General features: G+C 48.8%; 1 protein-coding gene across 1 annotated transcript; it reads right to left on the reverse strand.

The window, feature by feature from the left end:
• Positions 1-497: 497 nt before the first annotated feature.
• Positions 498-26,218, reverse strand: LOC142407521 (uncharacterized). Its single transcript, XM_075497143.1, has 4 exons — positions 25,767-26,218; positions 24,596-25,684; positions 814-940; positions 498-518 (listed from the first exon to the last, which is right to left on the reverse strand). Exons 1-4 carry the CDS (start codon positions 26,216-26,218, stop codon positions 498-500), a joined length of 1,689 nt encoding a protein of 562 aa, XP_075353258.1.
• Between the last annotated feature and the right edge of the window lies 1 nt (position 26,219).

Below are 26,219 nucleotides of genomic sequence, written 5' to 3' on the forward strand. Positions count from 1 at the left end.
CCACAACAAATAACTTGAAAGCTGGACCAGTCTTGAGCCAGAACAGCCCGAGTGACTGACCCTTCTCCCCAGGTCCTCCGTCTGCAAGGCTCTGCAGCGTGGGGGATCGCATCCACACCACAGAGAAGCTGGCATGTTAATAACTTGTCTCGTGCAAAGGGAAAAGCGGTTTCCAGGTCTGTCTGTAGTATCCTGGGCAGAGACCCAGCTCATCCTGGGACCTGGTAGATCAGGTGAGGACAGCAATGGGCTCTAGGGGCAGAGAAAAAAAGCTTGAGGAAGCTTTATAGGAGCAGGAGGGTGGGGAGGTCTGGCAGACCCACTGCACAGGCAAATTTGCTTTTCTTACATTATTTAGGGTCTCCCCCTAAATCTTCCTTGGCCCTGCCTTGTCTAACGCTGGCCCTGCCAGAGACACTAATTTTCCCTGCCCCATCTGTTTGGATTTGCTTACTTACTAATTTATACAACGTCTAGCTCCATGGTGGCTAAGCATTTTAATCACAGTGATTAACACACTGAGCAAGAACAAAACAAAAATGGTTAATCAAAGGCTATTAGCAGTGTTTGAATGTCTAGACGCCGCTTTTTACACATGAATGCTGGTTAACGATCATCTCCCCATAACGTTCATACGGTCCCTGATTTATTCATTCTTCTGCCAGCGCTGCAGTTTGCCACAACCACATCAGGGATTTTGACCCATTTGGCACCAGGAGAATACAATACGCTCCTGCAGGAAACACTCACGCTTTTCAGCCTGTCTGAAGTGCTTGACGCCACGAGCAATCATGAGTAAGAGAAAAACCTCACGAGAACAAGCACGCTCTGCGTCAGAGCACGACAGCACGCCGGAGGTGCAACCTGCGCTACGATGTGCCAAACTCCTTGTGCCTCCAACATAAAGAGGATCCTTTCCGAGTCGAGGAGTAGGACAGATCTACAATAACAAGAAATGCCAAGAACTGTCATTATTAGATGCATGATGACCTAACTAGTGTTTGTCACAACAGGAGTACTATTTATACACACATATACGGAGTTTGGTAGTAATATAAGCCTGGGCTTGCTCCTACAACCACCGTTACATGAACTGGCAGCTCACCTCCTGGATGCAGTACTCGCCACCCCCAAAATTATTGCCAGCATCAAAACGGAGCCCAGTGCCCTACTGGGAATCAAGATACCCACGGGGTGAAGCAATGTCTGTACACAAAAACCAGGCTCTGGCTCAAGGACTGCTCACAGATGCCAGGCAGAGGGTACACAAGGAAGCGAGGGGATGCCCTAATACCTGGACAAAGTACCAATTTGGAAAACCCGAGCCTCTAAGAATGAGTTACCTAGGCAGGGAAAGCATGTCTTATCTGTGTCTGTAAAGCCCTGTGTAAATTAACAGCCTTACACAAACAGGATTTAAAACAAAAATACAAGTGCAACGCCAGGGTTTATTGCTTTAAATATATCTCCAGTGGTTTACACTGTGAACACAGAGCTGAATGGCTTCATTTACAAGTCACGGCTGCTTAAGGTAAAGCGTAAACGTAGGTTTGTTTGGGTTTTTTTAATAGTTAATACAACCAAAAGCAGCCAAAAGGTTTGGCCACTCTTCCATGCTTTCAATTCAGCTGCCTTCAACTAGTCCTCCTGCCGCTTCTATCACCAACCTCTTTCTGAGGCCCCTTTGGCCAAATTATAAGTTGTATTTTTCTTATGAAAATAGGGCACCACAGCTGCAGTACTGGGCTCTGGGCTCCTTCTGGGTTCAAAAGCCTCCCGTAGAAGTTGAATGTTGGGTAAATGTCCACGATAACCAGTAAAGTTAAAAAATACTACAATCCCATGCCTGCGCACAGACATTTGTCTCTCTCTTGCAGTAACAAAAGGTCTATTTGGTGGTAAACTAGAAGGAAATTAAGTGAGCGGTATAAGGAAATACCCTTGCTCTGCTCTGGTTTTTACCTCCCTTTTCCAACAAATCACCACTTCAGGGAGATTAATCATTTTAGCTATATCTTTGCTTCGTTAGAAGGAGTGTATGTTTACAGCAAAATAGCAGTTGTGAGGTTTTTATCTCTGGGTGAAATCCTGCGGAGACATGTATCCAAAGTCACGGTGCTCTGCAACAGAGAGGAAGACAGCCACCTCAAGATGGACCTCAATTAGCTCAGTCGAGATACGTCTCCAGTCACTTAGGTTCCTTAATACAGCATTACCAGCCACAGAAAGTAATAACCACACTGAATCTGCACATTATTAATTCAAAAAGGCTGGCTGGTAGATCCTTACATTGACCGTCCCAGCTATCCACCAGTTCTACTCCATCGTCGATTGTTTATTTATTATTTACTATCTAGGTGTCTCTGGGACAACTTAATACAGTAAGATAGTCTCTCATCTCTCCTCTGCTAATGAATGTAATAAATAACTACAGTAAGCATTATAATCAATATTACACTCTGCTCACATGCCGGAGAACATGAGGTCTGCGGCCTGCAGTGCTGCTGGAGATGAAGGGTCTCCGTGGGATCCAGACCTGCTTAGTGCTCAGACAAAGTAGGTGAATTAGCAGCAGTGGGCTGGGGTACCAGGGGATGACCGTACTCTCCGGAGGGCTGGGAAGGCATTGTGCAGCTGACGGGTTCATGTTTCAGACAAGATACGAAGCACAGGTGCCTGCTCGCTTGTGCTCACTGCAAGCACACCTCGAAAACAGCGGTAACACTGTCAGTGCCCCGCAGGAAATGCAAGAGGAGGTCGCTCAGAAACGTTAAAATACAATAAAAACAAAGAAGAAGGGGTGGGAAGAGACATCAAAAGTTTACGCACCGAGTAAATGTCGGCAAAGAATCTTACAGATTCGTTTCTCTTTTGAGAAAATAAGATATTTTAAAGGAAAGTACTATTAACTGGACAATATGATCAGGCTGGAGCTACTTGGAATTTTCCTACTTATAATGCAGGATCACAGAAAGCTCTCGAGATACTGAATTCAACTTTTTTTTTTGCTTCGTTTCCTGCTCTTATGAATTCAGAAGAACCCCACACAAGATTTCACACTGCCACTTATTGAAGCAATGATATTCCTCAATTCATCCACCAGCCCTTCACCTTCTTCCTGACCCACTCCTGCACTGACAGCTCCAAGGCATGAGCCAAACCACGTTATCCAGAAGCTGAAATCTGAAGCTTTTCTTTTTAAAACAGCTATCACCGTTGAGATTAGCTATTCCACCACTTTGTAGCCTCCCAGAAAGTATTTAGCCAACATATTTTCTTGCAACGCCCACGCTGCCTTCTCACCGCTTGCCCTCTTCCAGGATTTTTCTTCAAATCAAGCCGTACATCTTGCAGCTGGGATCATAACCTGCTGCAGTGAAATCAGTGGGGACCCAATTCTCACTAGACCCTGCAGCAAGTACTCCAAAGGGGGGGAAAAAAAAGGGGGGGGGGGGAGAAAAATCAAGAGAAACCACAGCTTAATGACTTGTCCGAGAATGCATCTTTGCTGCTGAAGCTATTCCTGGTTTCACGCCAAGGCATCTCTGTGTAAAATCACCCCAGGTACCCTGTTCATTAGCACATGCATCCCAGGTGAGAGATGGTAGCTGATCATGAGGGAGTACTACAACGCCCGCGTCCTGTTTTCAGAGCTGGGTTTCCCACCTCCTGAAAGGTCTCTTTGCAGCAGTTGTGGAGAGCATGGGCATTTTTTAAAGCAATCTCACCTATGAAATCCTTCACACTAAAACACACTCCAACTGCAAAGTAAATAACGCATTCACACTCAAAACTCCAACAGCAAAAGAGTACTTTCTCTATAAATACTCCTGAAGTCCAATACACACAAAACATAATTACCTAATAAAAGTACCAAGAACAAACACAAGTTTTGCAAATCTTCTTCACTGCTATTCAACCCAGCTTCTCATCTGACTGCAGTGCTGGCACTAACTCTAGCCAGAAGACATTGCACATACAAACCCAAGAAACCGCAAGGATCTTCAAGCATTTTCAGTATAAGACAAATTCTCAACTGACGTTACTGTTGATATGTTGCCAGGAAAGAACTTGGTCCTCCACGTCTACACCATAACTGGAAAACTGACTTTGCAACATTCAGTATCTTGCTCCGCTCAAAAATAAGAGTCTCCACAATTAACCTATGGAAAGGTACTTCTGACATTGGTATTTTCTGCCTCTGCAAGGGGCAGAAGCTCACCCCACTGGTTTCAGCTCTTCCAGGATAACTTAATATGTCTAAAGCTCAAGTGATTGAATGAGATCCCCATTGCACACATGAATTTGCATGGAAAAAAAACCAACTGTAATTGTCCCATCCTTGATTTTTGAAGGAAAACTGTTTCAAACCTTCAGAATTCATGCCCTTACTGTGGGAATCTCCCTAATCAAAACAGCAAGGAGACACCAAGTGAAGCAAAATTTTCTAAACAGCACTGAAGAAAATTTTGCTGAACTTCAAAAACCCCCAAAGGGCTAAAGTATTCATCACGGGCTATTAAACACACGTCACCTCCTGCTCAGGAACTTTCTAAGCCACAAATGCCAGATGACGGCACGATAACCTGGAGGAAAATCACGACCCACCTGCCTGGATCCAACGCCTTTTCCTAGGCCACCTGTGCTCTCTTCTGTTCGCCATCAGAAACACGATAATGAGCTGTACAACGTTTTGGCCTGAGATCTCTGAAGATACAAATGCTTCGGTTGCACTTTCCTATACTCCCAGAAAAGCTCTTTCAAGCATTGTGAACTGTTTTCAATAACTGGCAGGGTTCAAAAAAAAAAAAAAAGGTATTTTATGCTCAAATCGGAACTCCGTTAAAAACACCAAATATTGATGCTTCTTTGTGTTTTCTTCCTTTAACTCAGGCAGTCATCACAGATCACAGGGAGCTCTGCACAATAGCTAGTTATACCTGTCACCCAGAGCCCTGACCCATTCAGGACACAGAGCTATTTCTTTAATTCACCAAAGGCACGATCGAACAACTGCAGGACACCCCAGGATCGGCCCCCATCAAAGCCATGCAGAGCAAGAAAACCCAGCGCTGAGTCGGGAAGGATAGGGTAGCAAACAGGCTCATTTAGATAATCCTGCTGGTTTGACCCAAGGCGATACAGTCTTATCAGATAACAGAACTCCTGCGGGGGAGCGGGGGGGAGCATGAGATCATAAACTGACAAAAGCTGTCTTTGCTGACTAAAGCCAGAGGTTTTAGCTGTATCTAACTCTTCACTTCTGCACATCAGCCTCATTACTGTGGTCTGTGTAACTGCGGAGATACACAGAACAGGAAACGGTGTATAGATGAAAATAATAGCTACTCCACAGAGCTGGGTAAACAGCCTAATTCAAGGCAGAAATTTCTTTTTATCATTCTACTGATATGATTAGGAAGAGTAATATATATCCTTTAATGAGCAAATAAACTCATTTCAGCGTTATCATTAGTATCATCGAGCAAAGGATGCATGAGCAAATTTTATGTTTGGGATGGTAAATTCTCATGGTCATTCCCTGCTCCTACGAATGTGCTTTTCTGAAATCTAATATTGTGCATAACAGCGCTTTCAGTAGAACCAGCCTTAATTTGTCAGGCTTTTAAGTTGCATTTCTATTATGAACCTTCTCTTTTGCTGCTCTCTTCTCAACTAGTTCTCCATTACTGGTAGGAAGATGACCCTAAATGACTTCTCCTGCAATGAATGCCTCTTTAACTTAAATCACTATTAGCTTCTCAGCCTCATTTCCAAAATTTCCAAACTTATCACCTGTAGAGTTATACTCCCCCAATTTTGGGTTAATGTTAAGGGCCTGAGCAGGAAGGTTGCCTGCTGAAGACCTAAGCCAGGACTCGCTAAGGTGGAAAATTCGGGCTAGCAAGGCTGCATCACAGTCTGCTGGTGTTCAAGCCTCCGTTTGAGAGCTTGAAGCCTCCTTGGCTAAGAAATGGCAATGATATGCTTTTCTTCCTTCGATTACCACTAGTTCTCACCGGTTATGCCTGGCTGGCTGCTGGAGGAGCTGGCTGGGCTCAGATGGGCTAGAGGGTATGGGCAGCAGCCTCTGCATTTGAGGCAAATAAGGTGAAGGTACTCAAGCTCCGAAAACTTGAAACTTCATGAGGGTCAACAGCTGGATGTAACCCCAGAAGATGATACTCGATGAGCAGGCAGAGTCAGCCTGGGACAGCTAGGAGCTCCCCTAGCAAATTCCTTAGGTAAAAGTCTGCGTGGAACAAAGGAAATACTGAAACTTAAGAAAGAAAAAAAAATAAAATAAATGTTGCTGTTCACTGGTTTCTGCCACTCAGTTCCATAAAAACAGCAAGTAGCCCAACCCTGGAGACATTAGTTTTAAGAAAAAATAATGACCACAGCATTCAATGCACAGAAACCCCAGGTCTGGGAACAGGTAAGAGTCCATATAAAACACTTTGACCTACCTTAGCAGCACTGCTGAAGAAAACAACAATACCTTCCAAACCAAAAGTTGAATACGCTCCCACAGAAGTAAAATGGGTAAAGAGCAGAAAACAGAAGACCGGCAATGCCAAGGGAGGACATTGCTCATCTCGGAGCTCGTGATAGATATCGGAGAACCATACCTGCTGCACAAACACGAACGCAAACTTGCAATTACAGTTAACACAGATTAAGCGTCTTACTGAAAGGTTTCCTCTTGGAAAAGGGATTGGAAGAAAAATAAATTTCTTTAAAGGTGACTGCTCTTTAAGCCTAATCAGTAAAAATCCACAGTTTTATGATGGTGAAATTGCTCCTAAGAATGCAGACTTCTATTTTGAGTGACTAACAGATGTTTTCACTGAGGATTTAGGACAGGAAGAATACAAATGCAACGATAATGGCAGCCTAATGAAGTTTAGTCTTCAGTTAATTCACACAACCAATTAATACTATACTCAGTGGAAAGCGTTACCAAGGCAAGAACACCTTCGTTGACCGTAAGGGTCAACGCTAGGCAAAATATCCAGTCTAATGTGCATTTTAATTCTTTATTACGGAAGAGTAAATATGCTGTTAGAGGGCTGTGGTCCTTTATGAGCAGTAACTTCACAGCAGGGCCCAAGAATCCAGCACCAGATCCCAACCAGAAACACTCCCCCGATTACAGTCCGGCTCCTTGAGCAGTCAGAGGCTTAAACAGCTTTCCGTTCAAGTGAGCCCAATTTTCAGTGTGGGAAATGGCATAAACTAATTAATTTTCAATCGGTACATCCTTGTTCATCAATTCCTGCATGAAATACTTCAGCAGCTCCCCTCCAAAATAAAAATACGATTTCGCCTTTCCTCTCCATTTCCCCCAAAACACGCTTTCAGGACCGTAAAAGCAATTCATTCAAAGCAAACGAAAGAGATGTCACCTTCCCAGTTTTTTCAGCCACCTTTGTTAGGAGTGCTGGTTTACAAATCCCCTAATCCCCTGAAAGAAAGGAGAAAATAATCCAGTCCCAGGCATAGAAGTCAGCAAAGCATCAGAAATTAGACTTAAACCCTGAATTCAAACTCCCTGCTGCAGTTACATAGCTCCCGATAATTGTAGTAGCTTTTTTTGCTCTGAGGACACAGTTAAATACCAACAAGAAAAATATAAGGGTCAGAAATAATTTGCCCTCGCTGCTAAAAAATTGGTCACTTCCCAGGAACAGCAAAGAGCTGGTTCCTGGTTAAAGGAGCAGCAGGGAATTACAGTGAGATCTGCGTGTTGAAACAGAAAATTCAGTGGCTGATTCCAGGCAGAGCTTGATCACAACAAGGAAAAATAATGAGAGCCTTTAACGAAGCTCTAATTGTGCAACAAGCCATACCAGAAAAAAATAAAAATAAAAAAACAAAAACACAAAACACAAAACAAACCACAGAAAACCCCCACCATTTTTATAAATAGAATTATTAAACTCCAGAGAAGTAAAACAAAGACTAAAAACACGCTCTGCACAAATGCTAATAAAGCATCAATTAAAGTGGTGTTTTGAAGCATACTGGTGGAGGGATTTTTCAGGTAAATGCTAGGTTACTCAGGCAGAGCTTTAGTACTAAAAAGCAGTGTTTAATCTTACTTTTTGCTCTCCTGAATTTTTGGAAGGAAAATATTCCCCTTACTTTGGGTTAATTTTTATTTTCTTATGAGAATATGTGGGTTTTTTCAGCCCACCTCTGCAGACTCTCCTGCACATTCTGAGATACGAGGCTTTATCAGAAGGGACCAAGCAATAAGACCATTCCTACAGGGTTCATTTGTCTCTTGTGTTCGTCGTCTGACAAGCAGATTTCAAACTGGTGTTTGCATCCCAATTAGAGAAGCCCCACCAATTTTAGAGCAGCTGAGAAAATGCTCGAGAACATTTGAACTTAGGGATGCCAAGGTTTTCACACAATAAAACTGGAGCAGATCAACCATAATCTTTTGCAAAATTGTAAATGACACCTGAAGTCCTGTCTGTATTCATCTACTGAAGGATGATTAAGTTGAAAATCTACAATTATTTCTAATCTTAAATAACTGATAGGATTTTAACTCCCAACATACAGTAGCTAAGATGTGATATTACGGGGAGCTTTTTGAAACCAATCAATACCTATTAAAGCTAGATCCCATCAGCTACCACCAGGTATTAGCCACTTTCTCAATATTTCAAGTATTCAGTTATTCTTAGATACAGTTAAAGTAGTAAAATGAAGTGGTCTCATACCGACACTGCGATAAATATGAGATTAAATATAGAACAAATTTATTACTCCCTGAAGTCCTACTGAGTGTCCTGATTTTTCTGTATCCACAACAGTATAGTTTACTTTGATGTTTTATTATCCCAGATCTAAAGCGCACAACTGAATAGCAAAGCATGTGCTGGTTCAAAGACCTAACCCAGCCACACCGGGAACGAAGCAAACGCCAAAATGAACCTGCAGATCAAGATGATGGCCCTCTGACAGCCATCATGCCCCGCTTAAAGCAACTGGCACGCACAAGCAAGCGATTTGTGACACTGAGAGTGCGTGACACATCGCAGCACCCCTGGAATGCCTGTGGGCTGCAAGAAGAACGTGCCTGCAGGAGATGACTCTTCCTAATACCCTGCTTTGAAGAAAGCGGAATAATCAACCCATTTTTAAACCACTGTTTTTAAGGGCTCTGAGGAGTTTTAAACTAAATCAGCTAATTACTCAGCTTGCTTTAAAAATAATTAAAAAAAAATTAACACACAAATTAAGGGTCTGGGTGAAGATGGGTGACCCCAGAAGTGCACATTTCTGGCTTGCCGCCTGTCCTGTGCTCCCAGGATGGTCCCAGCTTAACCCCACTGGGCCCTCAGCGCAGAGCAAAGCATGAGGCAGAAAGCTGCAGGAGCAACGAACCACGTCTTCCTCCATCAGCATCTGAGCTGCATGGGTTCACAAGGACACGAACACTTGGGTCTCAGCTAGATGGACGTGCCTGAGCAATTCTCCTTTCTCCATCGCTCACCTGAATTTCACCCTTAAGCATTAATACTAAAGTGACCCACAAAATATAAAACTCCCAAAGGTGGTATTTATAATGCAATCCAATGAAGGGATCTGGGCTCTGCTACTGGAGCACACACATGGGCCGTAAAATACATTTAGACCCAAACAGGTAAACCATGTGGTCATGTCCGAAAGCTAGAAGTGGATTTTTATAGAATCATAGAATGGTTTGGGTTGGAAGGGACCTTTAAAGGCCATCTAGTCCAACCCCCCTGCCATGAGCAGGGACATCTTCAACCAGAGCAGGTTGCTCAGAGCCCCGTCCAACCTGACCTGGAATGTTTCCAGGGATGGGGCATCCACCACCTCTCTGGGCAACCTGGGCCAGTGTTTCACCATTTTGCTAGAGACTCTCATAGGTTGGATACACCTTCATCAGCTGGGGAAAAAAACACATTTTCTCATAAGAAAATAAAAATTAACCCTAAGTAGGAGGAATATTTTCCTTCCAAAAGTGTTGCCTCCTTCTGGGCTCCTTCTTGTCCATTAGGATGCTGCAGCCTCTGCAGCTCAACTGCTATAGGACTGTCCCTGGCACAATTTTGGCCGGGACCTACCAGCCCTCAACGCAGCACCTCCTCAGCACCGCTCAGGAGTCGGCATGGCCCAGAAACCGCTCCGAGCTGGCAGCCTGGAGGCAGCCACCCTCTCCCGAAAGCAAAGAAAGCTTAACACGATAGAAACAGCCACGCTATGCCGGCCCGTCTCAGGGCCAGAGGACAAATCCTGCCACTACTTAGCTCGCAAGTGGAGATGTGGCCATTGAGGGTGAGTTCCCAGCAGGCAAGACGAAGAGGACTCTACGCTTGATGAGTGCACGTGGTAGGATTTTGAGGATCTATTATTTGAGAGAGCAGAGGAAAGCAAAGGGACAGACCGACAGAGAGGCTCCTGTGTCATCCAAAAGCAGGCTGTACGAGATTTTGGGCTGCAGCATTTCCTGGCGTCAGTGGTACGATGTGTTTACATCAACGCGTGACAGCGGAACAGGACTGATAAGGAATAAGGTAAGATGAAGCATTCGGAGAAAAGCACGTCCTTCACAAAAAGAAGGGTGCGAAAGTCTTATCGCGCTGCCTTTCGACACAGCCACGTGCCAATGCAAAAGCCTCAACCTCCAGCTCCCGCTCCGGGTCTCATGTACATGACTCGGCAAGGTGCCACTGCAGCTTTCCCCAAAGAAATAATTTCTTCCCCAGCCCAATCGTTACAAATGCTGGGATACAAAGCATTACGGCAACCTCTTCGCTATATCACCAGTCAATGTGTCGGCGTGACAGCGTGTATACGGGGTGGCTTCACACCCCAACGTGAATTCACAGGTTCCCTGGGAGAGGATTCGTAGCCGTAAGTCTCCCGCAAGGGAGGAACAGATGCATTTCTGCAGTCAGTGCATCGAGAGTCATCGGTGCACACTGTTCCAAATTATTTCTATTCCTAATTAATATTCATAAACGAACCACAATACTGCGCCTTCAATCAGCCGTCACACACCACCCACACTAGATGAAAGGACAACTACACGAGATAAGCAGTTTATTGGATCAAAAGTCCCCTTTAGATGAGAAGACAGCTATTGCAACAGCGTAAAACTGATAGCATCCCGTTGCGGGTGTACGCATGGAGGAAGTATCAGCAAATCTCCCTCTTTAAACCCGAGATTCAGCACAGAGAATGCACGATGCAATTATTATGTTAATTTATCTGCATTTTTCTGCCTGCTTGAGGCTTGAGCTGGAGGTAGGAACTTATGTTTGAAAAGCTGGTATTTTGTGTCACCAAAAATGGCTACTTCAAAAACCTCAATCGACACCCTATTACACCATTAGCGATTCAAGTTTAATTCCCTGTCCCTGTTGTCAGTATCTCTGCCCCACCAGTCTCGAACAGTTTTGGGCGAGGACCTTGCCCTTCAGATTTTGCTTTTACTTGCATTTACATCTTGCTCAAGCAAGATCCAGAAAGAGCTTTTTCTTATCCTCCTCCTTTTGCTTTTACTTGCATTTACATCTTGCTCAAGCAAGATCCAGAAAGAGCTTTTTCTTATCCTCCTCCCCAAACTCAGCCTAGGTGGCAGAAATCAAGGATCTCATCCACCCACACAGAACATGGCCTGGGGATAAAAGACTGGATGCAGCTTTCAAGCACTAGCCCTGCGTGAACAATAAATTAATTAAAAAGACACCTGACAAAATCACATCAAGCCCATGTACAGTGACGGAAAGCATTTAATCCATAACACTGCATTCCCCTCTCCACCAGATGGGAAACCAGTATTTCCCAGTGATAATGGCAAGATGGTTAAAACGAGCGGAGAAATGTTTATTGCCCACTGCTTTCCAGCGCCGTTCTGCTCCCCAGCCACGAGGGACTGAAACGGTCTGCCCAAGAAAAAAACGTATTTACACCCATTGCCAGAAAGGGAAAGTATAAATATTTCCAAAGCTTTATGAAGGCTAGTACTTACAGTCATGCTTTGAAAGGGAAAGAATAAAGCAAAATATTCAATTAGAAAAAATTACTATAATTGCAGGTTCTATTTTATCCCTCCATTAAAGCAATAAAGGGCCTCGAAATATTGCTGAGCTGGGATACAGAGCTTAGTGCTACTTAACATCTTAACACACATCCGGGGGGCTAATTTAATTTAGATCTGCATGAGGGTCTTCTCTCCTCCCTGGCCCCTATTGCCTCCCCCTACACCTCTTAAAATATGGCTGGATGTAAATGCATGCTTCTCCCCCACGCCAAGGGATGTATACACAGAGCTGAGGCTGGACATAAATTCTGACACATGCTAGCACACCTCCAAAGCCAAAGAGGACATGAAGCATATACATGCATAGCTCCACACATACAGATGCCCAGTTAAAACTCTGTGTGCCTGCACCTGAAAGCTCTGATGTCTGAATTATTATTTTTTTTATTGGAGGAAAACGTCCAATTTCTGCTCCCCGAACATCAAACAAAATCCTCTTGGAAATGTAAAATCGTACCATTTTGCTCTAACAGCACATTAATCCCATGGGAAGAGATTTGCTATTGAAAGTCACTGAGCAAAGCAATCGCCGAGGCTGAAGAAGGGGGCTCTTACTCCCAGCCCTGGCTCTCGCCACGCTTTCTCCACACTACAATGCTACAAGTCGCAGTTTTCTGAATATAACCTCATTCCTCCCTGAGACAGAAGATAAGTGAATCTTATTTTAGGAAGCCCTTCATCCTTTTAATTAAACAAATTAATATCACTTCTCCGTATCTCATAGCCTCTATTATCTTTTGTGAACTCCTACAATTCTGTTGTAAAGATATATTGAAAAAGCACTAATTGAGATAATCTCTGGAATTCAAGAGTTGGTATATTTTTAGCCATGTTTTAAAACTATTTTCCCTTTGTTTCTGGAATGCCTCCCATCCTTCCTCCCATGCCAGACTGTTTACATTATTTAAATGCCTTCTGCTTATACCACTCTTTACAATTTTTACTTCAACAACATCGGCCTCCGTTGCTCTTTTTTCCCTCGCTTAGACATAACTGGGATGAATTCCAATCCCAAACTCAAAACCACTCCTGGTGCTTTACTGCTGTCTTCTGTGTTTGGTACATCAGGCAACGCATTACTGCCAGTCCTGTCATCCAGGAGTGCCTGTGGGGGGGAACCAAGCACGAAGAGTTAAACTGTCCTTCTTTTACAATAGAAACCGGGGAAATGGCGATTTTCCCAGACACTGGAATTCTCTGCAAACTCACAGGGATACTTGTCATCTCCCTGCTTTAGCAGACTAGCCTGAGCCACCCCACTGAAAGGATGGGGGAGCCCATCACCCCTTTATTTTTGTAGAGAGCTGTGAAGTCCAGTGCCCATCGTGCAAGCGGAAGCATAGCCCGGCACCCCTGCCCCACTGCTGCCCTATAGAAAACCCCATTGAGTGAGACCCGCGAGCTGAAGGAGGCTCCGGCGACCAGCCACTCTTCTCTGTCGCTTGGGTTTGATTTGCTTTTTCTGCAGGTTTAATTAGAAAGGTGATAAAGGCAGCTCCAGGTGCCATTGTGGTTCCTGAAGAGTTTTTAATAAGAGTTCTGCCAAATTAGTGGGGGTTTTACAGCAAATTTTTCCTGCATCAACATGACCTGCAAAGGTGGAAAGGGTGATATAGCACAACAGCCTATTGAGCTTTTCCAGCATAAGCGCAGGCCTCCGCAGTATTAATTTAAGCCTGTTCACAATAGACTTGTTTTTCTTAGTCCCCATTCACAGACTACCTACGGCAGAGCACTAAGGCAGCGTTTATGATGCACTCACTCCTGGCTTAGTCCTATTTCCCGTGGGGTTTTGGGATGAGTGAGAACATGCCTATTCCCTCAACCCACCCTGTGCAAAAGGGGATACAATACACAGGTATTTATTTGGGATGCAAAAATCCTCAACAGCCTCTGAAGCAGGTAAACCAAATCATCATAACGTGCAACCACGCAGGCAGAGTGGAGCAGAGGAAGAGGAGGCCCTTGAGATAAAGGCTCTCGGCTTGAATACAGGAGGTTTCAGAGAAGCTGCCAATTCTGCACAAGATCTTCTGTGCGGATGAAGTCACTTAAGGACAGACTGTGAATATTTCATAGGTGAACCTGAGCTCTCACAGATTTCAGAAGAAAGGAGGCGTGAGGAGAAGCACAGTCTTCAAGTCCCATTATAGTTTTGGGGACACATTTAAGATTGCCTTTAACTCTATTTTTTGTCTCTTGGCCAAGATCCGATTTTGCTGTAACGTGGCTGCTGGTTCAGCTAGGGCTTCAAGACACTGATGGAAAGAATAACACACCCATTTACACTGAAATAACGAAAGCAGACAGACACATGCCATCCGAGCATGTGCATACTTTAAATGGAGTATTCAGTCCACAGGTCAGATTTGCCCAAGGGTGGACAAATTGCAACTCCTGAGACTCCTCCCGAGCAATGTAAACATGGCTCCTACGCTACAGCAGTTACATATAGCCAAATGTAGGCTGAAAACTGGAATATAGGGTGGTGGGCAATACAAATTCCCAGAGCGGGGGGAGCTGCAAAAAAGATAAAAATAAAAATCCAGCCATGGGGAGCTGCAGTGGGCTGTTGCCAGCCGCCCTGGGACACAGCCAAATGCTCAGTCCCACAACCCAGGAGATTTTCAGAGCGTCTTTGACACTGTGGGCACCACCAGTCCCCAAGGACATGGGACATGCCTGTTGATCTACCCTGCAAAGATTGTGCTGTTCTGCTCCACAGGGTTAGAAATGCAAGGTGTTCCTCCCACCACCAGACTGCCACTAGGTTTGAGGATTTTCTAAAGATCCTTCTCCCCAGGAATGCTCTTTCCCCATTTTCTTGGGATCCAGTTTGGAAAAGCATCTGAGTGCCCTAAAGCAGCCATAGCAGACTAGGGTATCAGTCTGAATCCCAGCACATCAGAAGAAGGTGGGTCAATGAAGTAACAATATCTAGCACATGTTAAATCACAGAATCATAGAATGGTTTGGGTTAGAAGGGACCTTAAAGATCATCTAGTTCCAACCCCCCTGCCATGGGCAGGGACACCTTCCACTAGACCAGGTCGCTCAAAGCCCCATCCAGCCTGGCCTTGAATGCTTCCAGGGATGGGGCATCCACAACTTCTCTGGGCAACCTCTTCCAGTGCCTCACCACCCTCAGAGTGAAGAGTTTCTTCCTTAGATCTAATCTAAATCTACCCTCTTTCAGTTTAAAGCCATTACCCCTTGTCCTACCACTACATGCCCTTGTAAAAAGTCCCTCTCCAGCTTTCCTGTAGGCCCCTTCAGGTACTGGAAGGCTGCTATAAGGTGTCCCCACAGCCTTCTCTTCTCCAGGCTGAACAACCCCAACTTTCTCAGCCTTTCCTCATAGGAGAGGTGCTCCAGCCCTCTCATCCTCATGGCCCTCCTCTGGACTCACTGCAACAGGTCCATGTCCTTCTTATGTTGGGAGTCCCAGAGCTGGACGCAGTACTCCAGGTGGGGTCTCACCAGAGTGGAGCAGAGGGGAAGAACCACCTCCCTCAACCCGCTGGTCACGCTGCGGGTGATGCAGCCCAGGATATGGTTGGCTTTCTGGGCTGCAAGCGCACACTGCCAGGTCGTGTTGAGCTTCTCATCAACCCAGACCCCCAAGTCCTTCTCCTCAGGGCTGCTCTCAATCCATTCTCTGCCCAGCCTGTATTTGTGCTTGGGATTGCCCCAACCCATGTGCAGGACCTTGCACTTGGCCTTCTTGAACTTCATGAGGTTCACACGGGCCCACCTCCCAAGCCTGTCAAGGTCCCTCTGGATGGCACCCCTTCCCTCCAGCATGTCGACCGCACCACTCAGCTTGGTGTCGTCGGCAAACTTGCTGAGGGTGCACTCAGTCCCCCTGTCCATGTCACCGACAAAGATGTTAAACAGTGCTGGTCCCAATACCGACCCCTGAGGAATGCCGCTCGTCACTGGTCTCCACTTGGACATCGAGCCGTTGACCACAACTCTTTGAGTGTGACCACCCAGCCAATTCCTTATCCACAGAGTGGTCCATCCGTCAAATTCACGTCTCTCCAATTTAGAGACAAGGACGTCGTGTGGGACAGTATCAAATGCTTTGCACAAGTCCAGGTAGATGATGTCAGTTGCTCTTCCCTTACCCACCAATGCTGTAACCCCATTGTAAAAGGCCACCAAATTTGTCAGGCACAATTTGCTCTTAGTGAAGCCATGTTGGCTGTCACCAATAGCCTCCTCATTTTCCATGTGCCTTAGCATAGTTTCCAGGAGGATCTGCCCCACAATCTTGCCGGGCACAGAGGTGAGACTGACTGGCTTGTAGTTCCCCAGGTCTTCCTTTTTTCCCTTTTTAAAAATGGAGGTTATGTTTCCCCTTTTCCAGTCAGCAAGAACTTCACCACATGGCCACGACTTCTCACATATGATGGATAGTAGCTTAGCAACTTCATCCGCCAGTTCCCTCAGGACCCATGGATGCATCTCATCAGATCCCATGGACTTGTGCACCTTGTTCTTTGCTTATACCTTTAATTACAATTTAATTTTATCTCTAGCTATAGCAAAGCATTACTCTGATTCATAATTCCTCCTGCCTAAAAGCTTTCAGGTGTTAAAACACTGGCTTATGCTACTACTGATTTTCATGACAGCAAGGTGCTAAAAATCAAGTCAGGATTCAAGGGAAATAAAGCAAAATGAAAGTACAGGGAGAAGTTCTGTGAGGGATCCAGGCTTCTCCATAGGCTGACCTTCATTCCCCAAGGAAAATTACACATTTGACGTCCAATTTCTGTTCCTTGCAGTCTCAAGACAGTGAAAGCAGCTCTCCTCCAAAGAGATGCTTTATCACCATCAGTTCTACCTCCATCCTTTTCATTAAAGGAAATGCTCCCTGAATAACCTACATTTGTACTGAGAGGAGAACCACTGCAAGGAATAAAGCTAGCTCAGTGCAGCTAAAGCAAAATGGAAGTGTCTAGAAAGGTGGAAAATAGAGAGCTTATAATTTTAACATTAAAAAAAAAAAAAAAAAAAAAAGGTGAGCCATCTTTCCTCCTTCCCTTGGCACCCTGCCTCCCCTCCACCAGGAAGAGCACTTTCAGGTTGCCACTGGCATTAGAGATAAAGCCACAGGGCACCTGGAATAAAAGGCACGACTGTCTTTCCTAGAGTTCAGCATGAAGCCTGAGCAACTGAAAAGGGACGTTCTGGTCAAAGACGAAGGGGGTAGCAGCATTTAGGAAAGCAGCCTGCAACCTAACTTCAAAGCAGCCGTCTTCCCTAATAGCTTTCTGACTCCTGGAGATGGCCTCTCAAAAATACCTAGCACCAGTGTCCTCGCCTTGAAAGCCACAGAAACTTTATGCCGGTTTCAGTAAGAACAAAGTCAGGTCACCAAAGCATTTCTGCTTCCCTTTCCTCCTCCCCCCATACCATGGTGGAGAGGTGACGAGCTGTTGTCACCACAGGACCACCTTACCCCCAGGGCACCTTGTGCCCACATGGCTCTTCCCCAACAGCATCCCTACGTCCAAGAGGAAACCAAACTCCAGTTTCTCCTCCAAATCCCGCTCACTCACTTACACAAATCCCACCACTCACCTGCAGAAACACCGAATTGCATGGGAAGGCGAGTTCCCACCAGGACAGGGCAGCACGTTATTTCTCCCAAGAAAAGGTTTGGAGAAAACTCTGCCCTCCCAAGGCTGGCACAGCAGATCTGCTTCAACATCTGTGGTTTGACCCCCTCTAGTGGGTAGCACTCAACAAGACACGGAGCCTCGCCACCACCGCGCATCCAATGGAGACCCTACTCAACTGACAAAGCCTTTTTTTCATGATTATGATGATGATGATTTTTTTTATTTTCCCACACACACAACCTACCTGCCTTGCACTTCAGATTCAATGTCTTTGGATCTCTACACCCGCAGCCCGGCACTTACAGAGATCCCGTAGAAAACTCTTAGAAATCGGGACAGCGCGTGTGAGGTTTTTGCAAGGGAGAACCACCTCGCTGGAAAAAAAAAAAGTTATACCCCAGACCTGATTTTGTAGGGAGAACATATTTATCATCTATCCCAGAATGTCTTCCCTCTGCCAACTTGTCAAAAGCTGACAAAACTCCATACTATAAAAGCAAGCTGTTAAAACTTGGCTAAAGGGAAAAACTTAGCTGCCAGACAAGCTAACCAGAAAAAGCTGAAAAAAATATTCGAGTGTGCCAGGGAAGGCAGTAAATTTACAGAAAGGCTCTACAGAGCTGAACATCCCAAACCAAGACAACGAGGCAGTATTAGGTCAGCAGCTTCTCGTTCATCTGTCATTTGCCAAGCAGATGTCTTCAAGGGACTTGGGCAGATACCTTAAAAGCTGCAGCTGCCTGTATTTCTAAACTATCCAAAGTAGCATGTATCTAACTCACAGTTCATCCCAGAACAAAGTATTTTAGTAGAGCCTAAACCCACTCACCACGTAGTCATTAAATACCACATATTCCATTTAAACCCATTGATTCATCCTTCCACCTCCGGGCATGCCGAAAGATGAACAACTCATAGATTTGGTCTTTCCACTAATAAACAAGATGTCAAGTCTTCGCCTAAATTTTAGGAATTTTTCTTCTAATCACACACATACACAAGGTGTTTTTAATGTCAAAACAGTGACAAGGGTTGTTCTGGTTTGTTTGGTTGTTTTTTTACAGAATGTTTTTCTTCTTAATATGTATTCAAATCAGTTTTAAAAACAAAAGCCACAAACATATTACATTCAAGTCACGAAACTTACCGTTACTGACAGTTTAACAGACACAGAGCGATTTCCAGCTGATCAGCATTCATTTTAGCTCAAACTCCACATACTGCTAATCCAATGGAATCCAATAATGTTTTCTTTAATAGCACGCCACAACGCAAAGGATCATACTTTATACTCTAAACCTTGTGCTCCAGGACAGCAATCATGACCCACTAACCCACTTACAACAGAGGTTAAAGAAAGGTACGTCAGACACAGAAGTTATACTCTTAACTGCCGTTAATACAACTTGTGCAACTATTCAAGATACAGAAACTCCAAGTCAAAACTATTTCTCCTGAATTTACACAGCTGAATGGCTTCAGCGAAAGCAACAGCCCTGGCAAGCTCTGATGACCGACCCGCCTTCAGCCTATTTCCAGCAAAACCACAGCACTGCAACATCCCTCCTCAATGAACAGCCCTTCTGCAGCTTGCAGTGCAGCGGCTCAATAGGGAGCGTAATGTGCCCCAACTGGCATCCTTTACTTTTTGGACAGTCTGGCTGAATCGTTTTAGCCCTCAAGACAATCTAGGAGATATGAGATGAAAGGTGAAAATTGTAGATTTATAAAGGTAAAAACCCCAGGACCTGAGCTTTATCAGTGGGAATGCCATTTGAGATCACACGACTTCAAGCAACAATTAAAAAAATATATATATACACATATGTATACACACACACATGTTTTTACAATGTATATGTATACTTTCTTTTCAACAGCCACTATAGACAGGCAGCATTAACACAGCTTTAGGTTCTCAGCTGAGCAAAAACACGACCCCAAAAACCCAGGAATACCATCAAGCCCCCCCTCAGCACTTGCACTGCCCCCCCAGCACTCCTGCCTGGACACGATTCACTCTCTGAATAGGACAACAGAGGACATGAACAGAAGACAAAGCCCCCACCCAGATTGCTCAAAACCAACAAGCTACTTCTCCCACAATCCTGACAAAATGAAGAGACAAGCTTGCTAAAATAAGAGCCTGATGTATTTTTATATTTCTGCCATAAAATGTTATTTATTCATCATCTTATTGGCAAGTCTTCCTAACATTTAATAAAAGAAGTCCCTACAGGAACTGTGTTATCCCCCAAATCAAAACACAGATTACCTAACGTTTACCAAGAAGCAAGCCCTCGGCAATTCAGGACGAAGATTTCTGTACAAGTCTAACCTGCCCCCTCTATTCTCTATGACTTCGCTTCCAGCTGCTGAGCAACAGCCACGACAGCCTCTACATAACGTACAATCCCGATTACGCTCCATGCAGTCGCAGCACGTATCCATGATCATGCAGGAAACCAGGCTCGGTGCTTTATGCGCTGAACTTACACCATCCCTAGATTTTCCTCTTCCATCCTCACGTATAAACTTCTTACCAGCACAAAGCGATTTAGCTGCAGGCAAACACCGCTAAAACAGCGTTTTCCAGTATTAGTCCCATCACCGCATTCAAGATTAATTTTAATGGCGTTTGCAATAGCTATAGTGGGAATGTAAAAAGACACCCTCGTGGAGGCTAGCCCACTGATCCCACAAAGTTATTCTTGCTTTGGTCAGATACTGGGAGGCAGCTCCGCGCTGACCCTGCTGTTCAGCGTGCCTTAAAAAGCAGGAGCCGTGTGCTAGCAGGATTAGCGATCAACAGGAGAGAAAGCTCCCGTCTTTCACCTAACCTGATCCGGTCTGCAGAGCTCCTTTTCAGTCCCTTTCGGCAGTCCCAGCCCTGCACAACCTTGGCTGCAAACGTTTTTCCTCTGTGTTAACAGAGTGGGGAGAAGTCTGGGCAACTTGAGCTTTGCTTCTTCATATTACCAAAAAAAAAAAAAAAAAAAAAAAAAAAAAATCACGCTTCCACATGCACTCCCTCTGTCTCTGCCGGCATCACTTCGGCATCCCCCTCCCCACCTTGTTCACTCAAGCATGCCAGGGCACAGGGTGTTTTTGCAAACCCCGGCTTTCACCATGGCTAATACACAATAATTTCTTTTGCCTGGCTCCAAGAAGGGAAAAATCCAACTTGCCAGAGGAGCATCTGCATTGAGAACTGCTTTTGCTGATGGGATCAGCACTCAGGAGTACCAGGGAAAGCAGGAGAAAGGGTCGCATACCAATTCATCATCCTCGCATGCATCACCCACAGACATCCCCCTCCTGCCATCCCCCAGCCCAAATCTCGGCCGGGAAAAAAAAAAATAAAATGAAATAACCCCCCAAGCAGAAGTTGAGAACAAATGCGCTTTGAACGCTACACAAATGACATTGAAGATGCAGAAGAAATATGTATTTGCTGTTGCGCTGCACGATTTCATGGGCTTATTTCCTAGGTATACATTTCACGCACCCTTCCCACACAGATCCCCTCCCCTCCACCCCCTCGGCTTCTTTAAAAAAAAAATTAAAAAAATAAAAATCTTTGATGTGTATATTCATTTTATCTCCAGAGAGCGGTGTCCTCAGAAGAGGTGTCAAGGCCCTCCCCTGCCTCCACCCACGCACCCCTCCCCCAGGCTCAACCATGCTGTCTCCATCTTAACTCCAGCCACTTCTTCACCGGTTTCATTAGGCAGCAGAGTTAACCCCTTCGGCTACCCAGATCTAGGGAAAAAAAAAAAAGCACCTCCCCATCAATCATCACTTTCCGCCTTAACCCTTCATCTTTTTTCTGATCCACACCCCAGCGAAAAATTCCTAAAATCCACCAGTGAGGTTATTTTTGCCCCATTAATTCATCCGGGAAATACCACCGCAGGCATATTAACCCTTCCCGTGAGCCCCTCCAGCGCTTCCCACTGCTTCACCACAACATGCCATCTTCTCCCCCCTTAAAAAAATTCAGCGTCTTCTCCCTAAGGACCATTTTAAAAGCTGCAAAACCCAACCAACCCCATCCGCAGCCTCTTCCCTACAGTCTAACCCATCCGTGGGGTGGAGGGGTGCATCCACCACCCCGTGACACAACCCGGAGACTTCCCTCCACCCTCCATCACCCACACCTCACACCCCTTCCACCTTATTAACCCGCGTCCCATCTCAGAGGACGCTGGGCCACGCCGGGTCTTTACCGCTGTCCTTACAACACCCCTTTCGGTAAGACTGACATCTCTGTGGAAGTGTTTGCATCTACAGGCTTTCATCCCGGAGAATCCCTCCCTGCCTCCTCCCACATCTCTTTTTGGAGAGGATAACGCGATTTCCAGCTCACTCTGGAGGATGCTTTTTTATTCCCACTGAGCCTGGGGTCGCTTCCCAGACCCCTCCTCTGGCCAGCATCTCCTCTACCCCAGGACCTCTCCTGCTGGAGGGGAACAGTCCCTGTCCCTGACCTTCAGCCTCACACCGGCAACCCCAATGCCGTCCCCACTCCCCTGAGGAGGTTTCTTCCTTCGCCAAAGCCACAGCCGAGGCATCACGCTGCGTTTTTCCACTCCCACAACCTGCTCCTTCAGTGCGGGGGGATCAGCGAGCCGGGGGGCTCCCCCTCTGCCGGGTGGGGAAAGGCTCTCGGGGATGGATGCGACCCTCACCACCTCGTCCTCTACGGGGGGGTTGATCCACACCAGGAGGACACCAACCCTCTGGAAACAGCACATCTGCTATCTGCCCCCCCCGCAGACCCTCTCTGGAGCAGCCCCCCGCTTTCTGTGGGGGCCCTTCCTTGCCGCCCCCCCCGGCAAGCCCTCCCCAGGGCCACAGGACCTCCCTCTGCAGCGCTGCTGGTGCCAGGGTCACCCCCAGCCCCAGGCCTGCCTCCAGGCTGTCACCCGTGGGGTGTCCCCCTCCACTAGCTCCTCTCAGGAAGAGCAGCTCCATCACTCCCCCCATCCTGCCCCATGTCTGTGGGGTGGCAAAAGCCCACCCCGTCCCTTGAGGCACAACCTACAGCCCCACAGAGCTAGGACCCCTTCTACCCCCCATGATTGTGGGTGCACTGACCCACGTCCCCTCCGTGCCGTGAGGTGACAGCAGCTCCCATTCCCTTTTCCCCAGCCCCACACACTCATTTGGGGGGCATCTCTCCTCAGTGAAGCAGGGGTCACCCCAAATCTCCATAGGGGGGGCACTGAGGTATGTCCTGCTTGGACCAACGAACCCCACTCCTCCCACTTCAGACCCACAGACACATTTTTGGGGAACTTCTCTTCCCCTTGGACAACCCCTCAGCACAAGGGGGGCCCTCACACGTCCTCCACCTGAGGGAGCACTGACCCACATCCACCCCAGACCATGAGGTGACAACGACCCCCATGTCTCCTACCTCAGCCCCCTCCCAGGCTCATTTTGTGGGAATCTTTTCTCCCTTTGGGTCTCTCCTCACCCAAAGTGGGAGTAACCCCCAAATCTCCCCTCCTTCTCCATGTGGAGGACACCGCACTGACCACAACCACCTCAGACCACAAGATGACACTGACCCACGTCCATCTCAGACCACGAGCTGACAGCGACCCCCACCCGCCCCACTTCAGCCAGGGGACAGTGACCCACCTCCGCCTCAAACCATGAGATGACACTGACCCACGTTCACCTCGGACCATGAGGTGATGCTGACCCACATCCACCTCAAACCATGAGGTGACAGTGATGCCCATCCACCCCACCTCAGCAAGGGGACAGTGACCCACCTCCACCTCAAACCATGAAGTGACACTGACCCACATCCACCTCAGATCATGAGGTCACAGCAATGCCCATCTGCCCCCCCCTCAGCTAGGGGACAATGACCCACCTCAAACCATGAGGTGACACTGACCCACATCCACCTCAGACCATGAGATGACAGTGACCCCCACTGGCCCCACCTCAGCCAGGGGACAGAGACCCCCATCCAACTCAAACCATGAGGTGACAGTGATGCCCACCTGCTCCACCTCAGCCAGGGGACAGTGACCCACCTCAAACCATGAGGTGACACTGACCCACATCCACCTCAGACCATGAGGTCACAGTGACCCACGTCCACCTTGGACCACAAGCTGACAGCAATCCCTACCAGCCCCACCTCAGCCAGGGGACAGTGACCCACCTCAAACCATGAGGTGACACTGACCCACGTCCATCTCAGACCACAAGCTGACAGCAACCCCCATCCACCCCACCTCGGCCAGGGGACACTGACTCACCTCAGACCACAAGGTGACAGTGATGCCCATCTGTCCCACCTCAGCCAGGGGACAGTGACCCACCTCAAGCCATGAGGTGACACTGCCCCATGTCCACCTTGGACCATGAGCTGACACCGATGCCCGTCTGCCCCGCCTCAGCCAGGGGACACCGATCCACCTCAGACCACTAGGTGACAGCGACCCCCATCTGCCCCACCTTGGCCAGGGGACACTGACCCACCTCCACGTCAGACCATGAGGCGACAGTGACCCCCATCCGCCTCAAACCACGAGGCGACACCGACCCACGTCCGCTTCGGACCACGAGGTGACGGTGACCCCCACCTGCCTCAAACCATGAGGTGACACTGACCCACCTCCACCTCAGACCACGAGCCGACAGCAACCCCCCTCCGCCCCACCTCAACCAGGGGAGACACTGACCCACCTCAAACCATGAGGCGGTGACGCCCGTCCGCCCCACGCCAGCCAGGGGACAGCGACCCGCGCCCAGGGCGCGCCGACCCACCGCCATGGCGGGCGACGAGCCGAGGGCCACCCCCGCTCCCGCCCTGCGCCGGGGGACCCTGCCGCCCCCTTACCTCCAGACCTGCCCCATCTGCAGCAGGTGGATGACGATCTGCCAGACCCAGACGGAGATCCTGCAGAGGCGCTGCGCCCCGGGGGTGACGGTGCCGGCGGCTCCTCCTACCCCGCCGGCGGGTCCCCCCCGGCGGCCGACGGCCCCCATCATGGGCGGCCCGCGGCTGCTGAGGCCCTGCACGGCGCCCAGCCCGCCGCCCGTGTAGTCCTGCACGAACCAGCGGAAGCTGAGGATCTGCACCAGCACCGAGGGCAGCAGCACGAAGGCCAGCGTCAGGCCGCACCAGACGTAGTCCCGCCGGCCGTAGTGGTGCAGCGCCAGCCACAGGTCCGTGCCCACGTCCCCCAGCAGCACCAGCAGCGCCAGCACGATCCACAGGCAGTCCAGCCACGGCCGCTCGGCCGCCTCGCCGGGCTCCGGCGCCCGCGGCGGCCCCTCGGCGGCAGGGCGCGGGGCCAGCGGCTCGGCGGCGGCGGCGGCGGCCGGCCGCCCGAAGAGGCTCCGCAGGCAGGCGCTCCGGCAGCCCCAGTAGCACGACGACGTGTTGCAGCAGTGGCAGATGTGCAAGGAGCTGCTGCCGCCCGGCTCCTCCGCGCCCTCGGCCGCCGCTGCCCCGACGCCGCCGCCACCGGCGCCGCAGACGCCCGCCGCCGCCGCCGCCGCCGCCGCCGCCTCGTCCAGGTTGTGCAGCTGGGCGAAGCCCACGCCGCCGCCGCCGCCATCCGACTTGGCCGCCATCTTGCTGCCGCCGCCGCCGCGTCTCCGGCCCCTTCGCCGGGCGCGCTCGCTCGCTCTGCCCCCCCCGTCCCCGCTCCCGGCACCCCCCCACCCGCCGCCCGCCCGCCTGCCCGCCCGCCGCTTCCGGGGGCGGCGCTTCCGCGCCCGCGCAGGACGGCCCGGGCCGCCTAGCGACCGAGCGGGGCAGCGCCGGGACCGGCCGGGAGCAGCCGGGATCAGCCGCCACCGGCCGGGAGCGGCCGGGACCAGCCGGGCCGGGCCGCCGCAAGGCAGCGGCCCGCGGCCCCCGGCCGCGCCGCGCACGGTGCTGCCGTGCCCCCGCGCTCGGTGCTGCTCTCTGCCGGCACCCCTGCACAGCGGCACCCAGCGCTGCCCCGCTCCCCTTGCACCGGCACCCAGCGCTGCCCCGTTCCCCTTGCACCGGCACCCACTGCTGCCCTCTGCCCCGCTCCCCTTGCACCGGCACCCAGTGCTGCCCTCTGCCCCGCTCCCGTTCCACCGGCACCCACTGCTGCCCTCTGCCCCGCTCCCCTTGCACCGGCACCCACTGCTGCCCTCTGCCCCGCTCCCCTTGCACCGGCACCCACTGCTGCCCTCTGCCCCGCTCCCCTTGCACCGGCACCCACTGCTGCCCTCTGCCCCGCTCCCCTTGCACCGGCACCCACTGCTGCCCTCTGCCCCGCTCCCCTTGCACCGGCGCCCAGTGCTGCCCTCTGCCCCGCTCCCCTTGCACCAGTTCCCCTTGCACCGGCACCCACTGCTCCTCTCCCTGTCCCCTCTGCATTAGCACCCACAGGATCCATTGTGCTTCCCCCAGCCACCGTGCGCTGGCACCAGCATCCCCCAGTCCACCCTCAGCTGGGGCCCCTTGTGCTGACCCCATC

The sequence above is a fragment of the Mycteria americana genome, chromosome 3 (assembly GCF_035582795.1).
Source record: "Mycteria americana isolate JAX WOST 10 ecotype Jacksonville Zoo and Gardens chromosome 3, USCA_MyAme_1.0, whole genome shotgun sequence".
Classification (NCBI taxonomy): domain Eukaryota; kingdom Metazoa; phylum Chordata; class Aves; order Ciconiiformes; family Ciconiidae; genus Mycteria; species Mycteria americana.